The following is an 18754-nucleotide window of genomic DNA, read 5'->3' on the forward strand; positions in this document are numbered from 1 at the left end:
CCCGCTAAAGGAATTTCACCTTGGTGGGGATTTCACCAATCAAAGTTTGAATATGTTTCTTAGGGCCTCAGGCAAAATTGAGACAAATGCCTCTTAAAATGCTTTTAAACTCCTATTGTTCTTTTATTTTTGTTTGACTTGGATTTAGGGCACAATCGTGCTCCGTTTTCTAATTATAGCTCCCACAATTAGTGGGCTTAGGGAAATGTAAACAGGAAGTATAATGTTGCTGTGGTGTCGGTCAGCCGTGGGCTACACCCTGAGCCCAGGTTTTTATTTATGAAAATTAGCAATTAACAATATCCATCTACTTACAGACATCTGTGACTGGAACTCTTCTTTTTTTAAGTGAATGAATGGAACTTCTTCAGAAAGTGTACGTCTAAGAACTACATAGATTGTGTTCAGACGTGATTCAGTTATGACTCTGAGAGGAAGGGACATGTTTGACAGAAGTTACTCGCAGAAAATATCTCCACGTGCCTGTAAAAGCAGGATTTAAGTAAATATCTATCAATTATTCATTTATCTTCCTATATTTGTTGTGTTGTCACAAAAACACAGTCAAAGCAGCAGAAGCTGAAATATCCTGATTTAATGTATCTGAAATGTCTTTGATATTTAAGTCTTTAGTAAAGTAAACTTAAATTAGTGGAATTGGAATTGAAGCTACTTAACACTTTGTTTTCTTAACAACCACACTTCATTGTTCTGTAAAGAAAGGTTCCCTGTAAATAATGATTACAGACCTGCAGAATACAGGCTTAGCTAGAGGAGGTTAATTAATCCCATTGTATAGGTTAAACAATGGGAAAGACGCCTTCTACCAGTTCCAGTGAACTTATCGATCAAAGAAGCCGTGCTGTGTTGTTCCTGGTGTGCAGCATGTGGGATGGAGGGAGTGTGAGAATGCCAGGGGATCTCTGCATCTGTCCCTCCCTCTCATCTGTGTTTGTCCTTTTCTTTACTCCCATCGCCTGCTCTCTTTTATGCCTTCATCTTTCTCCCTGATTGATCAAAAGCTAAACATGCAAATAGCTCCAGAAAGGATAAGCAGCATTAGGCCTCTAACAAAATTCCTAATAATCTGATTGCTTAGCGGCCAAATGGACAATTTGGTGACTGCAGCTTCTCCGAGCCTCAGAGACTTTAAGTCCCATTCCACTGTTGGCCAAACGCTGATTAGAGGATGATGCCCACGTCTTTAAATCCAATGTGTCTTCACATGTGGAAGGAGGGAACCTGTTTGGTTATTTAAAGAGTGTGTGCAGTTTGTCAGATGGAAGCAGTCCGGATCTCGGCCGGGATTTGCTCCAGTGGGTCTTTCTCCGGACTGATAGCATCTTCCTTTGAAGTGATTAGCCAGAGGTGCTGGGTGGGGTGCGCTGGGAGTAGAGTGGTATGTGTGTGTGAACTGATTAACCTGAGGTGTGTGTTTGTCAGGATGTGTATTAGGGGTGACGGGAGGGGGGGAGGGGGACAGAGTCTGTAGTGTTTGGGGGTCGCATATGGAGATGAGAGGAGCAGCGAGCGGAGAAATAACAGAAAAACAGCCAAAGGTTCACTTGCTGAGAAGTGGGGTTGTGTTTTCTATGAAATTAAGAAGCTATTATCATAATTGGAATGTAATTGCTTCACTTGAAACCTTAAACACACACACACACACACACACACTGTGTCTGCTACCATGTCGCTGAATTTACTAATGACCAGAGTCATTTACAGGGAGAATATGACCCTCTGTATGTTGATGTTGACCAGGATTTACACTGAGCTACATACTAATCCTCCCATATTGCTCCATGCTCTTACAATGTTAATCTTCCACTACCATTAATTCCATTATTCTAAAAAAGTAACTTAAAACTAAATCCACTTTTTTGAGGTAGTAAATAAACGTGGTTTCATCCACATCAGAAGAATTCATCATTACATAAAAGGAATAGTTTGATGTCTCAGAAATATTTGGCAAGAGTTAACATCGGGACATTTTCTTTAGTTTTCCAACGCTGCAGGAAAATACCTGGAACATTCAGAGGTGAGTGAACCGTACAGGAGGCAGGACGTGAACTTTGCAGACATCTTCTGTTCTCTTCTGTTCTCCTCTCGTTATTTGTTGTTTCTGTGGCCCCCTTGCAGCGGGGGTATCCCTTGAACTGTGGTCATCCTGGTTCAAAGCAGACCCTTACTGAACTTCAGCTTTCATAATATGTTATTCTGTCCACATGCCATGAGACCGTTTCTGTTTATCAGTGACACGGAGCAAACGTCTGTAGCAGAAACAGAGGAGGTGACCTCACCTTGTGGCTGTGCAGCTCAGGTTACATCCACATCTCAGCGTTTTAGTTTGAGAACGCATCAGCTCTGCTACAGGGCTGCGTTTTCGTCTGGACGGAAACAGACATACGTGCAGGAGACGAGATGTTTTTCAAGCAATCTGCGACTATTCCTGTGTCCAGCGGGACCTGAGCGGGACGCACATGGCGTGTTAGTACTGATGTGGATTTAAACGGAAACCGAGTTAAAACGCTCACGTGGAGAGAGATTGTTTTGGTTCAAAGCGACGTTTTAGGAGTAGTCGAAAAGTCCTCGGAGCAAATTTGAGACTTAAAAATCTGGATGGCTTAACTAATAGCTCAGTCTTACCCGTCTGAAAGATGCAAGAAAGATGTTCACGTTAAATTTCAGTATCCAAGAAAATGTGCTCTTGATCTTGAAGCCTCATGTCGAACAATTTCCTCAAGCTTCAGACGAGCAGAGGATCCTTTTCAACTGAAGTTATATCAGGGGGGAAAGGAGGAGGAAGGGATTTTCATATGGCAACAGCGAAATACTGACTGGACTGTTCCTGGCCACAAGCCTGGGCTGTATTGTGTGTGTGTAGGTGTGTGTGTGTATGTGTGTGCATGCCAGTTCCCACGCTGTAGGCAGTTCCGTTTGTAGCACTTTGGTGAGGCTGGCAACTGGACTGCAGCTGGTCTCCGTCTCTCGCTGCCTGTTTGCAGCTGTTTTGTGGCCGACAAGCTGGAAAACCAGAAACCAACAGACAAGTGTAGTACATTAACTCATCCTGAGCTCTTCCTGGGAATGTTCGGGGATCACCAGGGAGGGATCCAGCTAATCCAGCTCCAGATAATTATAACGTGACACAGAGCATTTGTTGCAGCGAGTGTCGTTCATGGAGACAAGAACGTAACTGTGTTCAGCTTGATTTCGTTTTGGCAAAGAACACTACTAAAAAAGCTAAACTTCTATTTTCGGTTTGCTCCATGAAATTGTTTTGCAGTGAGTCTGACAGCATCTGTTGTTCAGCAGAAACAATTTTAATGTTTTTTCACAAGTGAAACTGAATACATGTTGCAGCTCTTTCCGATGTGGTGATGTTTGGTTTATTCAGTTTAATCAGAGCACGTCCACATTAAAACTGTATAATGTATAAACACACACACACTGGGATCCACAAGTTTGAGACGCAGAAGAGGTGTCCGACTTTGAAACCCAACTTTATTTGTCCGTTTTTTTCTAATCTGGGGTTCTGTGGCAGTAACTTTTGGAGTTGAAGCAGCGGTGCAGTCAAAAGGAACGAGAGCGGACGACGAGGTGAAAGTGCTCGGAGCTGTTCCAAATGGCCACGCTCCCTCACAGGGAACAGGGTGTGTTAAACATTCATAGTGTTGCATTTGGTTGCTCACATGAAAAATATAAAGAATAAAAAACGATAGAGAAGGAGAGAAGTTCAGGTTAGTGCCCCTTCGGACATTCTGCTGACTTTTTATTAGGTGGCAGGTCGGAGAAAGAGTTGAGTGCATATCTGAGCTAATGGAGGAGAGAGAAATGAGGTTAAACAACGTGGGACTTTGAAAATTGTCTCCTCCAATAAAATCTTACAACAACAACAAGTAGCTTTGTCACTGGCAGCTCTTCGATGATCCAACTGAGCTCACAGTGTTCTCATGTGAGATGCTGGGTATTTCCAGACGGTCACACCCCCACCGTGCAGCAGACTGACGATGAGGAGGACGACCCCGACAACAAACGTTTGTTGGTCCTGGAGACGATTAACGCTTGTGTCTGATCGGTGTGAGGACGCTAATTAAAAAAGGTGTGACACAGTGCCTCTAGGGAGGTCAAGGGTTGTGTGGGTGTGTGGGTGGGTGGGTAGGTGGGGGGGTGTCAGAGCACACAGCACACACACATTCAAGTACATACTGAAGCTGCACACATTCCTTTGATGTATGTTGGCCGCAATTTGTTGTCTTCCAGCTGTGAGTCTTTAAAACACCAGGACGACTTTACACACAGAGACAGACGCAGCGCGTGACCACACAGAGAGAGGAGGGGGTGGAAAAGGAGGAGAAGAAGAAGACACAAATTAAAGGAATAGTGCAACATTTTCACAGCTCTGCTTTCTTACTAAGTGTTAGATGTAAGGAGCAGTTCCACTCTCACATCTGTAGGTCAATATGAAAATAAAACTGATTTCCACTAATTAAATTATCAACCTGAGGGAACACGAGTGTCTGCAGAGAAGTTCAACTGGTGGTGATGGCCATTGGCCTCCATGCAGCCACTTTAACTACCAGGACTAATGTTATCTGAGGACAGAGAAAAATAAACACAGGAAAGGAACTTAAATACCATGGTTGAGACGGGGAAACGAAGAATTACCAACACACGACTCGCATATTCTTTTTGGATGGAAACTGTATCTCCTCATTTTTCTCCACATGACTCTCTTTTCTTCCATCTCTCTATCTGGGTGTACCTCTCCTTCTCCGAGAAGAAAGGGGGGATGGCGGGAGAGGAGAATGCAAACGTCCAGAGGGAATATTAACGACAAAGAAAAAGCAGATCCTCTCTCGTAGCTCCAGCGTCTTCTCCTCATTCCCTGAAGACAGACTGAAAAAAAGAAAGACCCCCCCCCACCACCACCAGTAATTAGACAGAGCCCAGAGGCCACAAAGTCCTCTTAGCCCACAAACAACAAGATTGTTTAAAGATGTTGATGTAAACAATTAGGAACGAACTGAACATAGGTGGAGGGACATCTGTGTTTGTGTATGTGTGTGTGCGCTCACCCGATATCGCACGCTGTAATGAGAAATGTGTGTATGTTGTAACATCGTCGTGAAAGAAAAGCAGACACACAGGAAGACAGCTGTGGAGATGAACATCTGGGCTGGGGGGTTGAGAGAGCGAGGTGTGTGTCTGTCTCGGTTTGTGTGTGTGTGTGTGTGTGTGTGTGTAGAGAGATAATCTGATTGTGTCCCAAAGGAAAACAACATGGGCTCACTCCCAGTTGTCCCTTCATTCACTGAACTGTGGTTTTGCGAGGCAGAGTGGGTTGGATGACACATGTGGGGAAATAAAGTTCTGCAAGTCACAATCATCCATTTAAAAAAAAGAGGCTCTGCTAGAAAAAGTTAGTGGATCCATCAGTTTATTTAATTCACCCTAATCAGTGTTAAACAGATGTTTGTGGAGTCCCATCCCTCGGGTCATTGTGTCAGGAAACGCTGGTGACTGGAGGTGGGTGCGGTAAAGGGTGAGAAGTCTAAACAGGAATCCCAGCGGAGCGAGTGATGAGAGAGGAAGGGAAGGAGACACGGGGAGGAGGAGAGGGGGGGGGGGGTGTGAAGTTTAAATATGAGGAGTGAGTGTTAGAATAATTTGAGGCTGACTCTGAACACAGGAGGGGACGAGCAGAGCCGAATAGAAGTCGCAAATTTATGAGGATAAAGTCGTAATATGAGAAAAAAAGTCATTCCAATCCACTGTGTTTTTTCCAAAGCTTCCTTTTGAAGCTACATTGCAATGGTTTCCTAGATTTGGTCCCCGTCTGTCTCACACTGTTGTCTCTTGTCTTTCCCTTCAGGTCAATACGTTCCAGGCAGTTATCGGTTATGATGAGACAAACTCGTACGTTCTCTTCCTCTATCCTGAAGGGGGCCTGAACTTCTTCGGCACACGACCCAAGGTGAAGTTTCTAGATAAGTCTTTAATTTGAGCTTGGCCATTGTACGACTACAGTCACACACTTTTTTACACTGTTTATTTGACTCTTCTTCTGCTTTTAGGAGTCCTATAATGTTGAGATAGAGCTTCCTGCCAGGGTTGGATTCAGCAGAGGAGAAGTTACATTTTTAATCTTTTCCCGAACGGAGGGACCTCACTACAGCGTCACAGGGGACGAGCAGAGTGTTAAAAACCTTTACCAGTAAGTATCAAACTTCCTTTCAAATCTAGAACACAACACTGTAACTAACCTGAGACTAAGCCTGGTATCTTTCTCTCCAGGGTCGGTAACACAGGAATTCCAGGTATATGGCTCTTCCACACTGGAAACGGTTACTCTTTCGACAACATAGTTCCTGCGTCCGTCGGTGGCCTCCTTGCCACCTTGCCAACCGGAGGCCTCCTCCGGGTAATACTGTTGCTCTCATTTATCCTAGTTCTCAGTCACCATTTGTTCTTGTGATAAAATCGGCAGGAAACTCCTCTGATCTCGAGTCATGGTTTGTGCTTCTAGGAAACCACCACCCCTGAGTATGGGGAGTTTGAGGGATATCCATACAATACGTTTGAGCCCGATTACCCTCTGACAGGGGAGGACGCTGAATTCCAGCCCGCCCCTGCTGGTGGTGACCGCTCAGAGTCTCTTCGACCAGCGAGTCCTGACGCTCCCTCCTCTCCTTCACAAGACTATGGCCGTCAGGGGTCGCATGGCAACCAAGATGCACCGCTGCCCTCTGACCCCAGGTACAGTGTGGAGCCAGCAGAGAGGCAGTACGCTCCCTATGCTCCAGAGGCAGTGGAAGAGAGAGGCGCTCAGCAGACTCCAGAACAGCAACCACAGGTAACATTTCCCTGAAAGTATTATTTCTGTAAAACATGTTTAAATATGGAAACGTTACTTATTGCAATGGTTATGAAAAAAAAAAGCTGAATTTTCTACTGACAGTGCAGTCAGAGGTTTGTAGTAATGATTTAAAATTGAAGTCACTCTTTCATCTGAGGTTATGGTGGAATGCAGTTTTGGAGACGTTATCGAAGCATCAACAAATGCTGGCAAAGCTGATGATCATGATACTCTCCATACTGTGTATACAATTTGAGTATGTGCAGATCACAGCCCTCTGGTTGTAGCATCTGGAGAGAGTTTAAAAAGTATTGGCTTGGCTCTGAGTAACACATATTTGAAGTTACAAGCGTGTTTCCCCTGTATCTGCCTCTGTAGGTTCCTCTGGAGGTGGTGGACGTGTACCCGCCTCACAGAAATGAACCACGTCTTTCCCCCGGAGGTCATGTGGTCAGCGTGGAAGAGGAGGATGTTGATTTTGACACAGGAGGTAAGAGACAAACCAAATGCATATGCAGACAAACAAACCGTGCAAATGCATGAATGCTGGTGACTGGGAGAAAGAGGACGGTACGACTACCTCGCCCTCTGCTGCAGAGCGCCTCAGCAGCTGGTAGTACAATACTGCCGTTGTGCTGGGCAGCTCCCAGGTGTGTGTGTGTGTGTGTTCAACACTCCCTCCTCTGCAACTGCTCCCACAAGCTTTTGCTGTAAATAAGAATGTGTTCTCAGTCTTTCCCGGTTACAAAATAATCCACAGGACCACTCTGTAAAGTTCAACTGTTTACTGAGCACAAAAAATAACTGGAACACAACAATTATCCTTTTCCAAAGTCATAAAAATGAGTGTATGTATTGTGCAAGATCCATGTGGTGAATCTGAGTCCAGCACAAGTCCTCCTCAAGTTTTATCAACATATTATTTATCAACAGTTTTATCAACAGTATGGACAGAGGATGTTGCACCTTGTACAGATTGTTAATTTGGTCTCTATTTTGATTCTGGTCTTCTGTATTTAGTGTCCTCATCATACTTTGGTATATTCTTGTATAGGAGACAATAGGATATTAACTATATATTCATTGTATATGTGAAGCATAGTAATGATATAAATGTCTTCTGCTCTCTCTCTTCTCTCAGTGATTCAATACACCACAGAGAATAAGGAAACATGTGCCAGGTTTGTGGAAACTACATCTGATGCTCATGTTAACACAATCGTACAAATTTTCAAAGTCTCCATTAATAAATGTGAATTGTTTTTCCGTCTCCTTCTTGTTGCAGATTCCAGCAACAATGCTCCCAGAATGCATTCTGCTCCGACTACGCCACAGGCTTCTGCTGTCACTGCCAGCCTGGCTTCTATGGAAACGGACGCCACTGTCTACCTGAGGGTAACGTACATGTTATCCCTATTTCTACTTTTATTATCCAGTCATGAACATGTCAGAGTTGTTTTATCTTTGGTGTCGTCCCCGTGCTGCTCCTCCAGGTGCTCCCCAGCGCGTCAGCGGTAAGGTGAGCGGCACCGTGACCGTGGGTTCGACTCCAGTGAAACTGAACAACATCGATCTGCATGCGTACATCGTGGTGGGAGATGGGAGAGCGTACACCGCTATCAGTGAGGTAGGATCTGCAGTTTTATATCTGGGTTTTTAGAATTTATGTTGCATCATCGTGTATCCATCCATTATCTATACATATTTAACTTTGTGCTGATTGGTCAGGTACCTGAGCCAGTGGGCTGGGCTCTGATGCCAGTTGCACCAATAGGAGAGCTCTTTGGATGGCTGTTTGCTCTGGAGCTGCCCAACAGTCAAGCTGGGTTCAAGACTGCAGGTAAACAGTTTGTGTGTGTGTGTGTGTGTGTGTGTGTGTGTGTGTGTGTGTGTGTGTGTGTGTGTGTGTGTGTGTGTGTGTGTGTGTGTGTGTGTGTGTGTGTGTGTGCGTGCGTGCGTGCGTGCGTGTGCGTGCGTGTGTGTGTGTGTGTACTGCCTTGTACATCTTGACTCTTGAGCACATCTGTGCACAGATGAGGAAACTCCTCTACAGCGAGGACATCATGAGTGTGTATGTGAGCTTTCAGTCTCCCAGCCAGCTGCATGTCTCCAGGGACATGATGTGATATCAGGCTTCCACCTCCCCTGTCTAATAGGAAACATCTGTGTGTGTGTGTGTGTGTGTGTGTGTGTGTGTGTGTGTGTGTGTGTGTGTGTGTGTGTGTGTGTGTGTGTGTGTGTGTGTGTGTGTGTGTGTGTGTGTGTGTGTGTGTGTGTGTGTGCGCGTGTGTGTGTGCGCAGGCACATACACACGTGATTGTGTTTATGTGCTCTGTGTAAATGTATCTATTGCAAACATTCAACTTTTTACCTCCGCCAAGAAGGTTATGTTTTTCTTGCGTTAGTCCGTTTGTCTGTCTCTTAGCAGGATGACAAAGGAACTACAGAACTACAGATTTTAGTGAAACTTGGTGGAAGGAAGACCAAGGAAGAGTCCAATTAAGTGAAAGGGAATAAATTGGCGGATGCAGGATTTTCTTTTCTAATTCTTTATAATGGCGAGATAAGCGTTGAGCCTTGGCGGAGGTTTGCTGTAGCGTTGTTTTTTTAAACAAAAGAAGTACTGATTGGTTGATTGATTGATTGAATCGTTGACTAAATGTGTCTCCAGGTGCTGAGTTCACGCGGCGTGCAGAGATAATTTTTTACCCCGGCAACGAGCATCTGTCAATCCTTCAGACCGGCCGTGGCCTTGACGACCACAACCACCTCACTGTGGATACTGTCGTCAGTGGCAGCGTGCCCTTCCTTCCTCCTGGTTCCGAAGTTACCATGGACCCCTTCAAGGAGACCTACCAGTACTACCCATCCGGTAACCATGACAACCACAAGAGACGAATACGTAATGTAACATTTCCTGGCGTCTTTTCCCTGAAATTGATTTTCTGTTTGTGCAGTCGCCACCTCCTCGTCCGTGAGGGAGTTCTCAGTGGTTTCGGCGGAGCGAGGCTCAGAGTCCTTCTCCTTCCAGCTCAAACAAAACATCTCCTACCGCGATTGCACACATGGCAACCGAGCCGCTGCCGTGGAGACGCTGCAGATCACCATGGAGAGGGTGTTTGTGATGTACGTCAAGGAGGAGCGGATCCTGAGATACGCCATCACCAACAAGATCAGCCCAGTCGGAGGTGAGTCAGACACACAACAAGCAAACTTTCTTTACAACCACAGGGTCCAGTCAGTGGAAATGATAACTGAACATCTGATTGACAGGCCGTCACTGTCGGTCTTTAAGTCGGCGAGCACAAGGGAGGCGTTGAAAACGTGAGGTTTTTCAGACCCAACTCGCCTGGTAGTTGTTGTAGAGCCGCCACAGAAACCTCACACGCCAAACCACGGCACAGAGCTGAACAGAGTTTGTTTCACCACACGCTGCAGGCTGTGGGCATAATTATACATTGAAACCATAGAAAACAATGTCATAATGTCCGGGTTCCCCTCCGCTGGGTTTATTAGACACACGACACCACTGTGGGGATTACAGCACCATGACTTACACAACAGCTGACGTTGAATATGTGAACAGTTTGGTTTGCTGATGACAGACGTACAGACAGAGTGTTGACACCGACTGATTGAGCTGGTTAAACAGTTCAATGTGAACAGAGACTCGAATAAATAAGTCAATATGAGGGTGAAGAGAAAACTTCCAGATTCATTGTTGGCTTTGGGATCTGTAAATATTTGTTGGGGCCAGAACACAAAACCACAGCCACAACATTTTCTGTGGCTTTAGAACTTTGATATGGGGGGGGGCACTGCATCCTGCTGATGGTTCAGAATCAGAGTTGATGCAATTTTGAGGTTTATTTTCTTATGTCTTTTTCAATTTGCCTTTTACAGGCACTTGAAAAATCTCAGCTTTGTGTCTCTGCTGCAGCTCAAATTCAACCAAGAGCTTGTTGGAAGGACTGAAGTGAATGGGACTGAATAAATGGAATCGATAACAGCTGCAGCAACTTCAGCAGCTGTAAATACACAAAAATATAAAGAGCATGAGTTCTCCTCATTGCTTTTATCCTACATTATTTTTCTTTGTTCTCATAATAGAGGTTTGATTTGTTGGTACCTCACAAACAGCAGCCGTACAAACCAACCCCCACATATCATCTCTGTGTTTGTGTGACACACAGTCTTATTGAATGTTTCCGGTTCTATTTATGTTTTCGTGGTTGTTCACTCTTCATCGCCCCCACGTGAACGATAAATCCAGCACAATCAACCGCCAGTTGAGCTCATCTTTTCTCCAGATACCGACAGAAACACTGTGCACATCTGTGTGTTTTTCTGTCCGCACACAGTGGTCATACTTTCTTTATCTGATGAGAACCAGATAGAGAGAGAGGCAGAGACGAGAGCCCTCGGAAGATGGAGAGGAAAATAAAGAGTTTGAGACAGAAAGAATGAGAGGCTGGATTCCCCCCCCCCGTGTTTTGAATTCAGACCAAGTTTCTGTCATTTGGATCTCAACACGTTGATTAAGAAGGTTACGATGACACATCTCGCACATGCACATGAAGACACACACCGATACACCCAGTGCACAGCTGGAAGAGCTTTTGGGGATCAGGGGTTTTGTAAACACGGGTTAAGTGGTGTGTGTGTCTGTGTGTGTGCGCGTGCGTGTTCTTACACTTTCTTGGAAATAATATCCCAGCCAATGACAGATTTTTTTAGTGGGGGTGGAGGGGGGTTGCCGTGCAGAATAGCTGCCCATTGATGTCATGAGAATCCCACGAACTGGTAGAAAGAGAGAGAGAGGGAGCGGGTGAGAGAGAGAGAGAACGACTAATGAAAGTTAAATTCTTTCATCACCTCCTCTGAGGAGTTTTCGTCGCCGTCCCTCCGCAGGATTAAAGTGGACAGAGCAGAGGCCGAGACGTCCTGCAAGAGTAGAATGAGTAAAATGACCTTTCCAAGTTGTATTACTCAGACTGGACATCACGCGCCTCTTGCATGTTCAGTCTGCACGCCCTCCGAGACGCAGCTTTCACCACTTTAAACATCATACTCTGGTAAATTCCAGGTCATTCCGTCGTGTCAGTAAAAGTCGGTGGTGACGGATAATTCTACGTTGCACTCAGGGTGGTTCCTCGGAGTCCAGCGATCATCCCCAGTGCACCTTGGTCATCGTGTAGAGTTATTACGCCCCTGTGCCACCGGTCTGTGTGTATGTGGACTTGCACTTAGGACATTTTGGACAGTCTTCACTTTTTCAAAGGCATGTTTGAGGGTTAAGACTTGGTTTTTGGCGTGTGTGTGTGTGTGTGTGTGTGTGTGTGTGTGTGTGTGTGTGTGTGTGTGTGTGTGTGTGTGTGTGTGTGTGTGTGTGTGTGTGTGTGTGTGTGTGTGTGTGTGTGTGTGTGTTCTCCACCCCTCTCTCCCGCCCGCCTTCTCTCGCTCTCTTTCCCTCTCTCGCTCTCTCTTTAATTATCCTTCAGTCTTCTCTCCCGTCCATGTGCATGTTGCATCTCACCCTCTCATCTCTCTCTCTCTCTCTCTTCCCGGCCACAATCAGCACTTTGAAGAGTCTCTCTCTCTCTCTCTCTCCCTCTCTCTCCCTCTCTCTCCCTCTCTCTCTTTCTCTCTCCCTCTCTCTCTGATAATGAACCAAATTGTTCTTGGCCTCAGGAGATGGAAGCAAGCTGTGTCTCTGTGTGTTTGATTTAGTTTAGGTGTGTGTGTGTGTGTTGCTGTTTATCTGGGATTATGGCCCTGATGGTTGAGACAGATAAACATCATTAAGTACAGATATTCTTCATGTTCATTTTATTCCCTCTCGTGCTTTGTGCCTAACTGACCACATGTCGACATTATGAACAGCTGGATCCATTATAAAGATAAAATATCCTGTCATGTGAGGTAGAAAACCACATCTCCCATGATCCCACACTGCTTCACGAGGTCATAAAACCTGTTGTTATTGTTTTGATTTAGACACCTCCAGTGTTCGATGTTACACATTGTGTGTTTAAAAGCCATATTTAGAATTAAAATAGGTTTCCCAGATGTTCAGATGAGTAATTTTTAGATTCCATTGTTTTCTTTCCTCTGCTTTGTTTCTCTCAGATTTTCCAGAAATTAGTCTGTTGTTTAAAGTGTCTTGTGTGTCTGAGACATGCGTCGGTATCGGTGGGGGGGGGGGACTCTGAACACACATCCGCTCACTCATCCCTCCGTCTGTGTGTCTCTCTCATGTATATGTGTGTCTAACCTCGTCCATATGTTCAATATTGAGAACATGAAGGGAGGCATTTTCGGGGAGGAAACCGCTCTATGGGAATTTGTCTGGAGTGATTTTTCCATGTGCATTTGGTTAGTCTGTCCTGTAATCATCGTTGTAATCATCGGACTTTAACTGTTGAATAATCCACGTCTCAATTCATCTCAGTTCAGGACATGTGGAGTGTTGCAGAGTCTGTGTGGTAGAGTTTTCTTGACCTCTGGCTCCTACACAGATGTTTTCATCATGTTTAGTAAAGTGAGATTTTGAATCAGCTCCAGTTGTGCACATACCTGCAAGTGGCATGAATTACAGTTCTCATCTCACTCTTCATGTCATGGTCACACATAAGCTGGCGTATGTTGCACCCCTGCTTCCACCGTAGACTGAATGAATTCTGTGGGAAATGCTGCAGAGAGAGAGAAACAGAATTAGTGGCTCTGCAGCAAAAAACAATGTTTCCTCACTGATACACACACACACATCCTTCCACCAGGTTTCATGGTAATCCATCCAGTAGTAAGCAAATCTGTCTCTCTCATCCCTCATGTCATTCTATCTGTCTCACATCTGTCTGTCTGCAGCTGAGCCAACGGGAACAGAAGGGATCAACCCCTGCTATGCCGGGAACCACGACTGTGACACCACAGCCCAGTGCATCCCACAAGAGGGCCAGGCCTTCCAGTGCCAGTGTGCGACTGGTTACAGAGGGGACGGACGCAACTGCTATGGTAACTTGACATATATATTTATGTGTATTTAGACTTTGTACAGCTTTCACTCAGAACCCTGGTTGAAGAAAAAATCCGAGAGCAGAGACGAAATCGGAGAGTTCCCCGCACACAGAGGAGCTGAATCTGTTTCCCAATCTGTTTTATGTGCTTTCCTCTCTTTGGCTTGGTTCAATAGCGTCTTCCTCACTCTGACACTTACACACAAACACATGCAGACCAAGGTAAAGACAGTTCAAGGCTGCGTGTCTGTGTTTCATCAACATGTGTCCAGTGAACGTCAGGGGTCAAGTACAGGCTGGATGTAAGGAATCATCTGCACCCTCTCTCCGTTCTCTCCCCCCCACGTCTCCCTCCTCATCTTCCACACTCAGTTAACAGGGAGTTCTGGGCCTTTAAGCTGGTGCAGGGCCTGTCATTAGCCCAGCAGCCGGTCTCTCTCTCCTGCTGACAGCACTAGGAAAGCCCCAGGCTTAGCCTCAGTTCCCATGGCCGGGCCTCGGCAGCGCTCTCTGGTCACATATTCTATGTGTGGTTTTCATCCACTCTCTTGCACAATGTGGTTAGAGAATCCAGGTGTGGGGCGCATGTTATAATAACACAAACAAGCAGACACTCGATGTATACACACTAAAAGCACCAGTAATGACCCTTAATTACAGCTTTGACACATGCAGCCCTCTGTGTTGTCATATAGAGGATTCCTGCTTTACAAGCCATTGGGTTTATGTCTCACTTCCTCTCCTTTACCTCACTGCAGACATAGATGAGTGTGCCGAGGGCTTGAGTTCATGCGGCGCTCACGCTCAGTGCATGAACCTACCTGGCAGCCACCGCTGTCAGTGCCAGAGCGGCTACGAGTTTGGCTACGACGGCCGCACCTGTGTTGGTAAGTGAATACATTAATAAAAGTGTCTTAAAACTGTACTGTAAAGCGCTTTGAGAAGTTATTAAGATGAGGAAAATAAATATAAATGCAGCCCACTTACCATAAGTTGCACTAGTTTGTCCCATAAGCTGCATGTCGGAGCTGCTTTTTCCAAAAAGAGCCGAACGTCAGGAGGAGACCCGCATATTTGTCTGAGCGCAGGAATAACATTTCTTCCATAACAGTGAGGCACAGCTGCAAAAGCGAGGAAACACAGCGAGAGGGGAGGATGGGTGACGAATGTGAGAACAGGGGTGGGAACCAGAGGACGAGTGTGAGAACAGGAGAGTGAGATTAGACAGGACAGGGGGTGAAAGTGAACAACAAATGGAGAAATGACACAGTGTGTGTTGCTTTGGAATGTGTGGAGGAGCACGGCCCTGCCAGTGTGTGTGTATCCTCCTTTCACCCATCAGTGTGAACTTCTGATGAACTTCTCAATACCCCCCCCCCCACCACATCCCTCCTTGACTGATAGGAAACACTTTGCATGAGGTCTTGAAATTAACCAAATACTGATAAGATATAATTGAATTGAATTATTTCCAGCCGGCAGCCAGATATCATCTTTCTTTCTTTCTTTCCTTTCTGCATCTGTGGTTGTTGATTTCTTTCTGTCGCTGTGTTTACTTATGTAGACGTGGACGAGTGCAGCTCCTCTCCCTGTCACGCCAACGCCAGATGCATCAATGGACTGGGATCTTTCCAGTGTCAGTGCCAGCCTGGCCTTCATGGTGACGGCTTCTTCTGTTCCCCACAGGAAGGTCAGTAAATCAAATATATAGATTTTAACTATCATGCTGACATTTGTATTCAGATAAGCAGGAGGAGATTTGTTCATTTTTACCAGGGGAAAGCAAATTAACTCATGAATGGAAAGAATCTGAAGGTTTTACTGGCAGATATGTAAGATGTAAAATGGTAAAACCTAAAATACAAATGATAAAATAGGGATATGTTGTAATGATTGTTTCTCTACAGGACAGACAGTCCGTCCGAGGAGCCAGTGTGAGCAGCACAGAGACAGTCTGCAGAGTGGAGTGGATCTGAGTGGACAGCCAAGTGTCGGTGCCTTCATCCCTCAGTGTGACTCTGACGGACGCTACCGACAACTGCAGGTGATCACTGACTCACAGAGCGCACGGCCGACTCATGCCCTCAGTAAAAAACATGCAGATTCTGACAGTGTTCATTATTTATTCCAGTGCCACGGCTCCACTGGACATTGCTGGTGCGTGGACATTAGGGGACAGGAAAGAGGAGGAACCAGGACTCCACCTGGTACGGCCCCCAGAGACTGCGACAGACCAGGTATTAACTCGTCCTTATCCTACACGTGGGTGTTAAATTTAAAGATTGGTGTATATGTTTAAATGTTCTTGTGTTTTATCTCCTCAGATGAACCACAGCATCCTAAAACTCACTGTGAGCACCACAGAGACGGTGTCCAGACCACCAGTCCAGAGGGGTACCCTCTACTCGGAGGGTTTGTGCCTGAGTGTGATGCTAATGGACAGTACAGGCAATTACAGGTCAGCGCTTGTTTTCCTTTACAATCATTATTTGCATACCTGTAATCTGACCTTGTATTGAAATTAAAACAAATTAATTTTGGTTTTCGATTTTAGTGCCACGGCTCCACTGGACATTGTTGGTGCGTGGACAGTAGGGGGCAGGAGAGAGCAGGAACCCGGACTCCACCTGGTTCATCACCTGTCGACTGTGACCGACCAGGTGAGTCTGCTTTGAGAGACTTTCCAGATGTTTGATTGGCTGTACGCACTTTATTTAATCTCAGGACACTTCATACTTCAGTTTCCCTTGTATTTATATTTTAGCCTGTTTTCCTATTGGATATATCCCTTTAAATTAACATATTTTTTGATTATTTTCCTTTTAAAACACAATGTTTTATTTTTTATTTCATTATACTTTATTTTACAGTACATTTCTATTGATTTCTATGCTTATATTTTTGCTATTTTTGAGGAAATGTGAAGAAGACATTTATTTATAGTGTAAACACATGGGATGTTTTCCTCCCCAGTTGAACCAGAGCGTCCTAAAACTCACTGTGAGCAGCACAGAGACGGAGTTCAGACCACCAGTCCAGAGGGGTACCCTCTACTCGGAGGGTTTGTGCCTGAGTGTGATGCTAATGGACAGTACACATCCCTGCAGGTCAGCACCTGGTGACTCATCAGAGAACTGACAGATAAACTGATGTTCTTTTTGAATTTAACCTAAAATAACAATACTTTTCAGTGCCATGGTTCTATTGGACATTGTTGGTGTGTGGACAGTAGAGGACAGGAAAGAGCGGGTACCAGGACACCGCCTGGTGCGACACCGACAGACTGTGACAGACCAGGTGAAAAGAAAAAATACACAAACCTCTTCCTCGCTTCGACTCCACACGAGCGTCTGAAACATATTTGTTATGACCAGCGTCAGCACGTGTATGATGTCATGGCTCTCTGAGGCTTTCTCAGTGAACCTGTGAGACCCCAATTTCTCAAGTCAATGGCAAGTCAAACAGACACCACATTTAGGTGAGTGTGTGTCTAACCTTGTGAGTGGTGCACTGTTGAGGTCATTGGGTCACAGCCTTGGAATGCACGGAAAAACAGGTGATATCACTGTGAGACTGTGTGTGTGTGTGTGTGTGTGTGTGTGTGTGTGTGTGTGTGTGTGTGTGTGTGTGTGTGTGTGTAACGGGAAGTTGAAAGTTAATTACGCCCGAGTGCAAGGCTAACGTGAAGCTGAACAACATGAGGAAGAAATGTGGTGTCAAGGTTTTATGAACAAAAGGTTTTACCGTATATTAGGTGGATCACATACATCTTACACTTCAGGGCACAATCAATAACTTTATTGATTATCATGTGTATTTAAATCCCTACAAATCAATTTTTGGAATGAGGGTTTCATATCTGCTAATTTAACATTTATATAATCCTGTTATTGTTCATTTGTCCCATCCAGTGGAACCAGAGCGTCCTCAAACTCACTGTGAGCACCACAGAGACGGAGTTCAGACCACCAGTCCAGAGGGGTATCCCATAGTCGGAGCTTATGTACCTCAGTGTGATGCCAATGGTCACTACACTCCACTGCAGGTCAGCATCCTACTTGTTTAAATGGGTTTTATTGATGTTTGATATGAGTTTGACCTAAATTATAATTCATTATTTCTTCAGTGCCACGGCTCTACTGGTCACTGCTGGTGCGTGGACAATAGGGGGCAGGAGAGAGGAGGAACCAGGACTTCACCTGGTACACAACCTAAAGACTGTGACCAACCAGGTGAGGGGAGAGATCTTTCACAATGTTCCTTCATGTCTTCATTCATGTCGTGATGCAATAATCCAAGAACTTTTTTGAAATCTCCTCAGATGAACCCGTGCGTCCTAAAACTCACTGTGAGCAGCACAGAGACGGAGTTCAGACCACCAGTCCAGAGGGGTACCCTCTACTCGGAGCCTACGTACCTCAGTGTGATGCTAATGGAGGGTACACATCTCAACAGGTATCATTCTGATTGGGTTGTAAATGAGAAATACTGCTTTATTCCCTATTTGCGTTGTTGTTCATACACCTGTTGTGTGTTCTAGTGCCATGTTTCTACTGGTTACTGTTGGTGCGTGGACAACAGTGGGCAGGAGAGAACAGAAACCAGGACTCCACCTGGAACACAACCTAAAGACTGTGACACACCAGGTAACACTGCAGTTTGTAGCTGCTCTAGACCTGCTGCATGTAAACTTGTCAGGGCAGGTACTCAATAATGGGTCTCATAATAATATGGGGAGGGGGGGGCAAAGTGAAGAGGATAGATGATTCTAAACAATCCCAAAATGTATTTTGTGCAACTCTCTGGATGAACTGTAAGGAGTGAGGAGAAAAGTTTCTTTTCTTTGTGTCAAATTGGTCTAAAATGACTCATGTCTGTA

The 18754-nt window shown here is 45.2% G+C and overlaps 1 protein-coding gene across 3 annotated transcripts in view; it reads left to right on the top strand.

The window, feature by feature from the left end:
* nid2a (nidogen 2a (osteonidogen)) overlaps positions 1-18754 on the top strand; it is a 53202-nt gene that overhangs the window by 26274 nt on the left and 8174 nt on the right. For all 3 annotated transcript variants that reach the window (XM_034605701.1, XM_034605709.1, XM_034605694.1), the window contains 24 exons: positions 5876-5977; positions 6078-6217; positions 6298-6424; positions 6530-6856; positions 7238-7349; positions 8001-8040; positions 8145-8254; positions 8353-8486; positions 8588-8699; positions 9531-9731; positions 9817-10047; positions 13727-13873; positions 14634-14762; positions 15440-15565; positions 15783-15919; positions 16007-16112; positions 16200-16333; positions 16430-16535; positions 16849-16982; positions 17067-17172; positions 17787-17920; positions 18002-18107; positions 18197-18330; positions 18416-18521. In XM_034605701.1, the coding sequence (XP_034461592.1) occupies positions 5876-5977; positions 6078-6217; positions 6298-6424; positions 6530-6856; positions 7238-7349; positions 8001-8040; positions 8145-8254; positions 8353-8486; positions 8588-8699; positions 9531-9731; positions 9817-10047; positions 13727-13873; positions 14634-14762; positions 15440-15565; positions 15783-15919; positions 16007-16112; positions 16200-16333; positions 16430-16535; positions 16849-16982; positions 17067-17172; positions 17787-17920; positions 18002-18107; positions 18197-18330; positions 18416-18521 (3241 nt within the window). The remainder of the gene's footprint in view (positions 1-5875; positions 5978-6077; positions 6218-6297; positions 6425-6529; positions 6857-7237; positions 7350-8000; positions 8041-8144; positions 8255-8352; positions 8487-8587; positions 8700-9530; positions 9732-9816; positions 10048-13726; positions 13874-14633; positions 14763-15439; positions 15566-15782; positions 15920-16006; positions 16113-16199; positions 16334-16429; positions 16536-16848; positions 16983-17066; positions 17173-17786; positions 17921-18001; positions 18108-18196; positions 18331-18415; positions 18522-18754) is intronic.

Source organism: Hippoglossus hippoglossus, chromosome 2, assembly GCF_009819705.1.
Source record: "Hippoglossus hippoglossus isolate fHipHip1 chromosome 2, fHipHip1.pri, whole genome shotgun sequence".
NCBI lineage: Eukaryota > Metazoa > Chordata > Actinopteri > Pleuronectiformes > Pleuronectidae > Hippoglossus > Hippoglossus hippoglossus.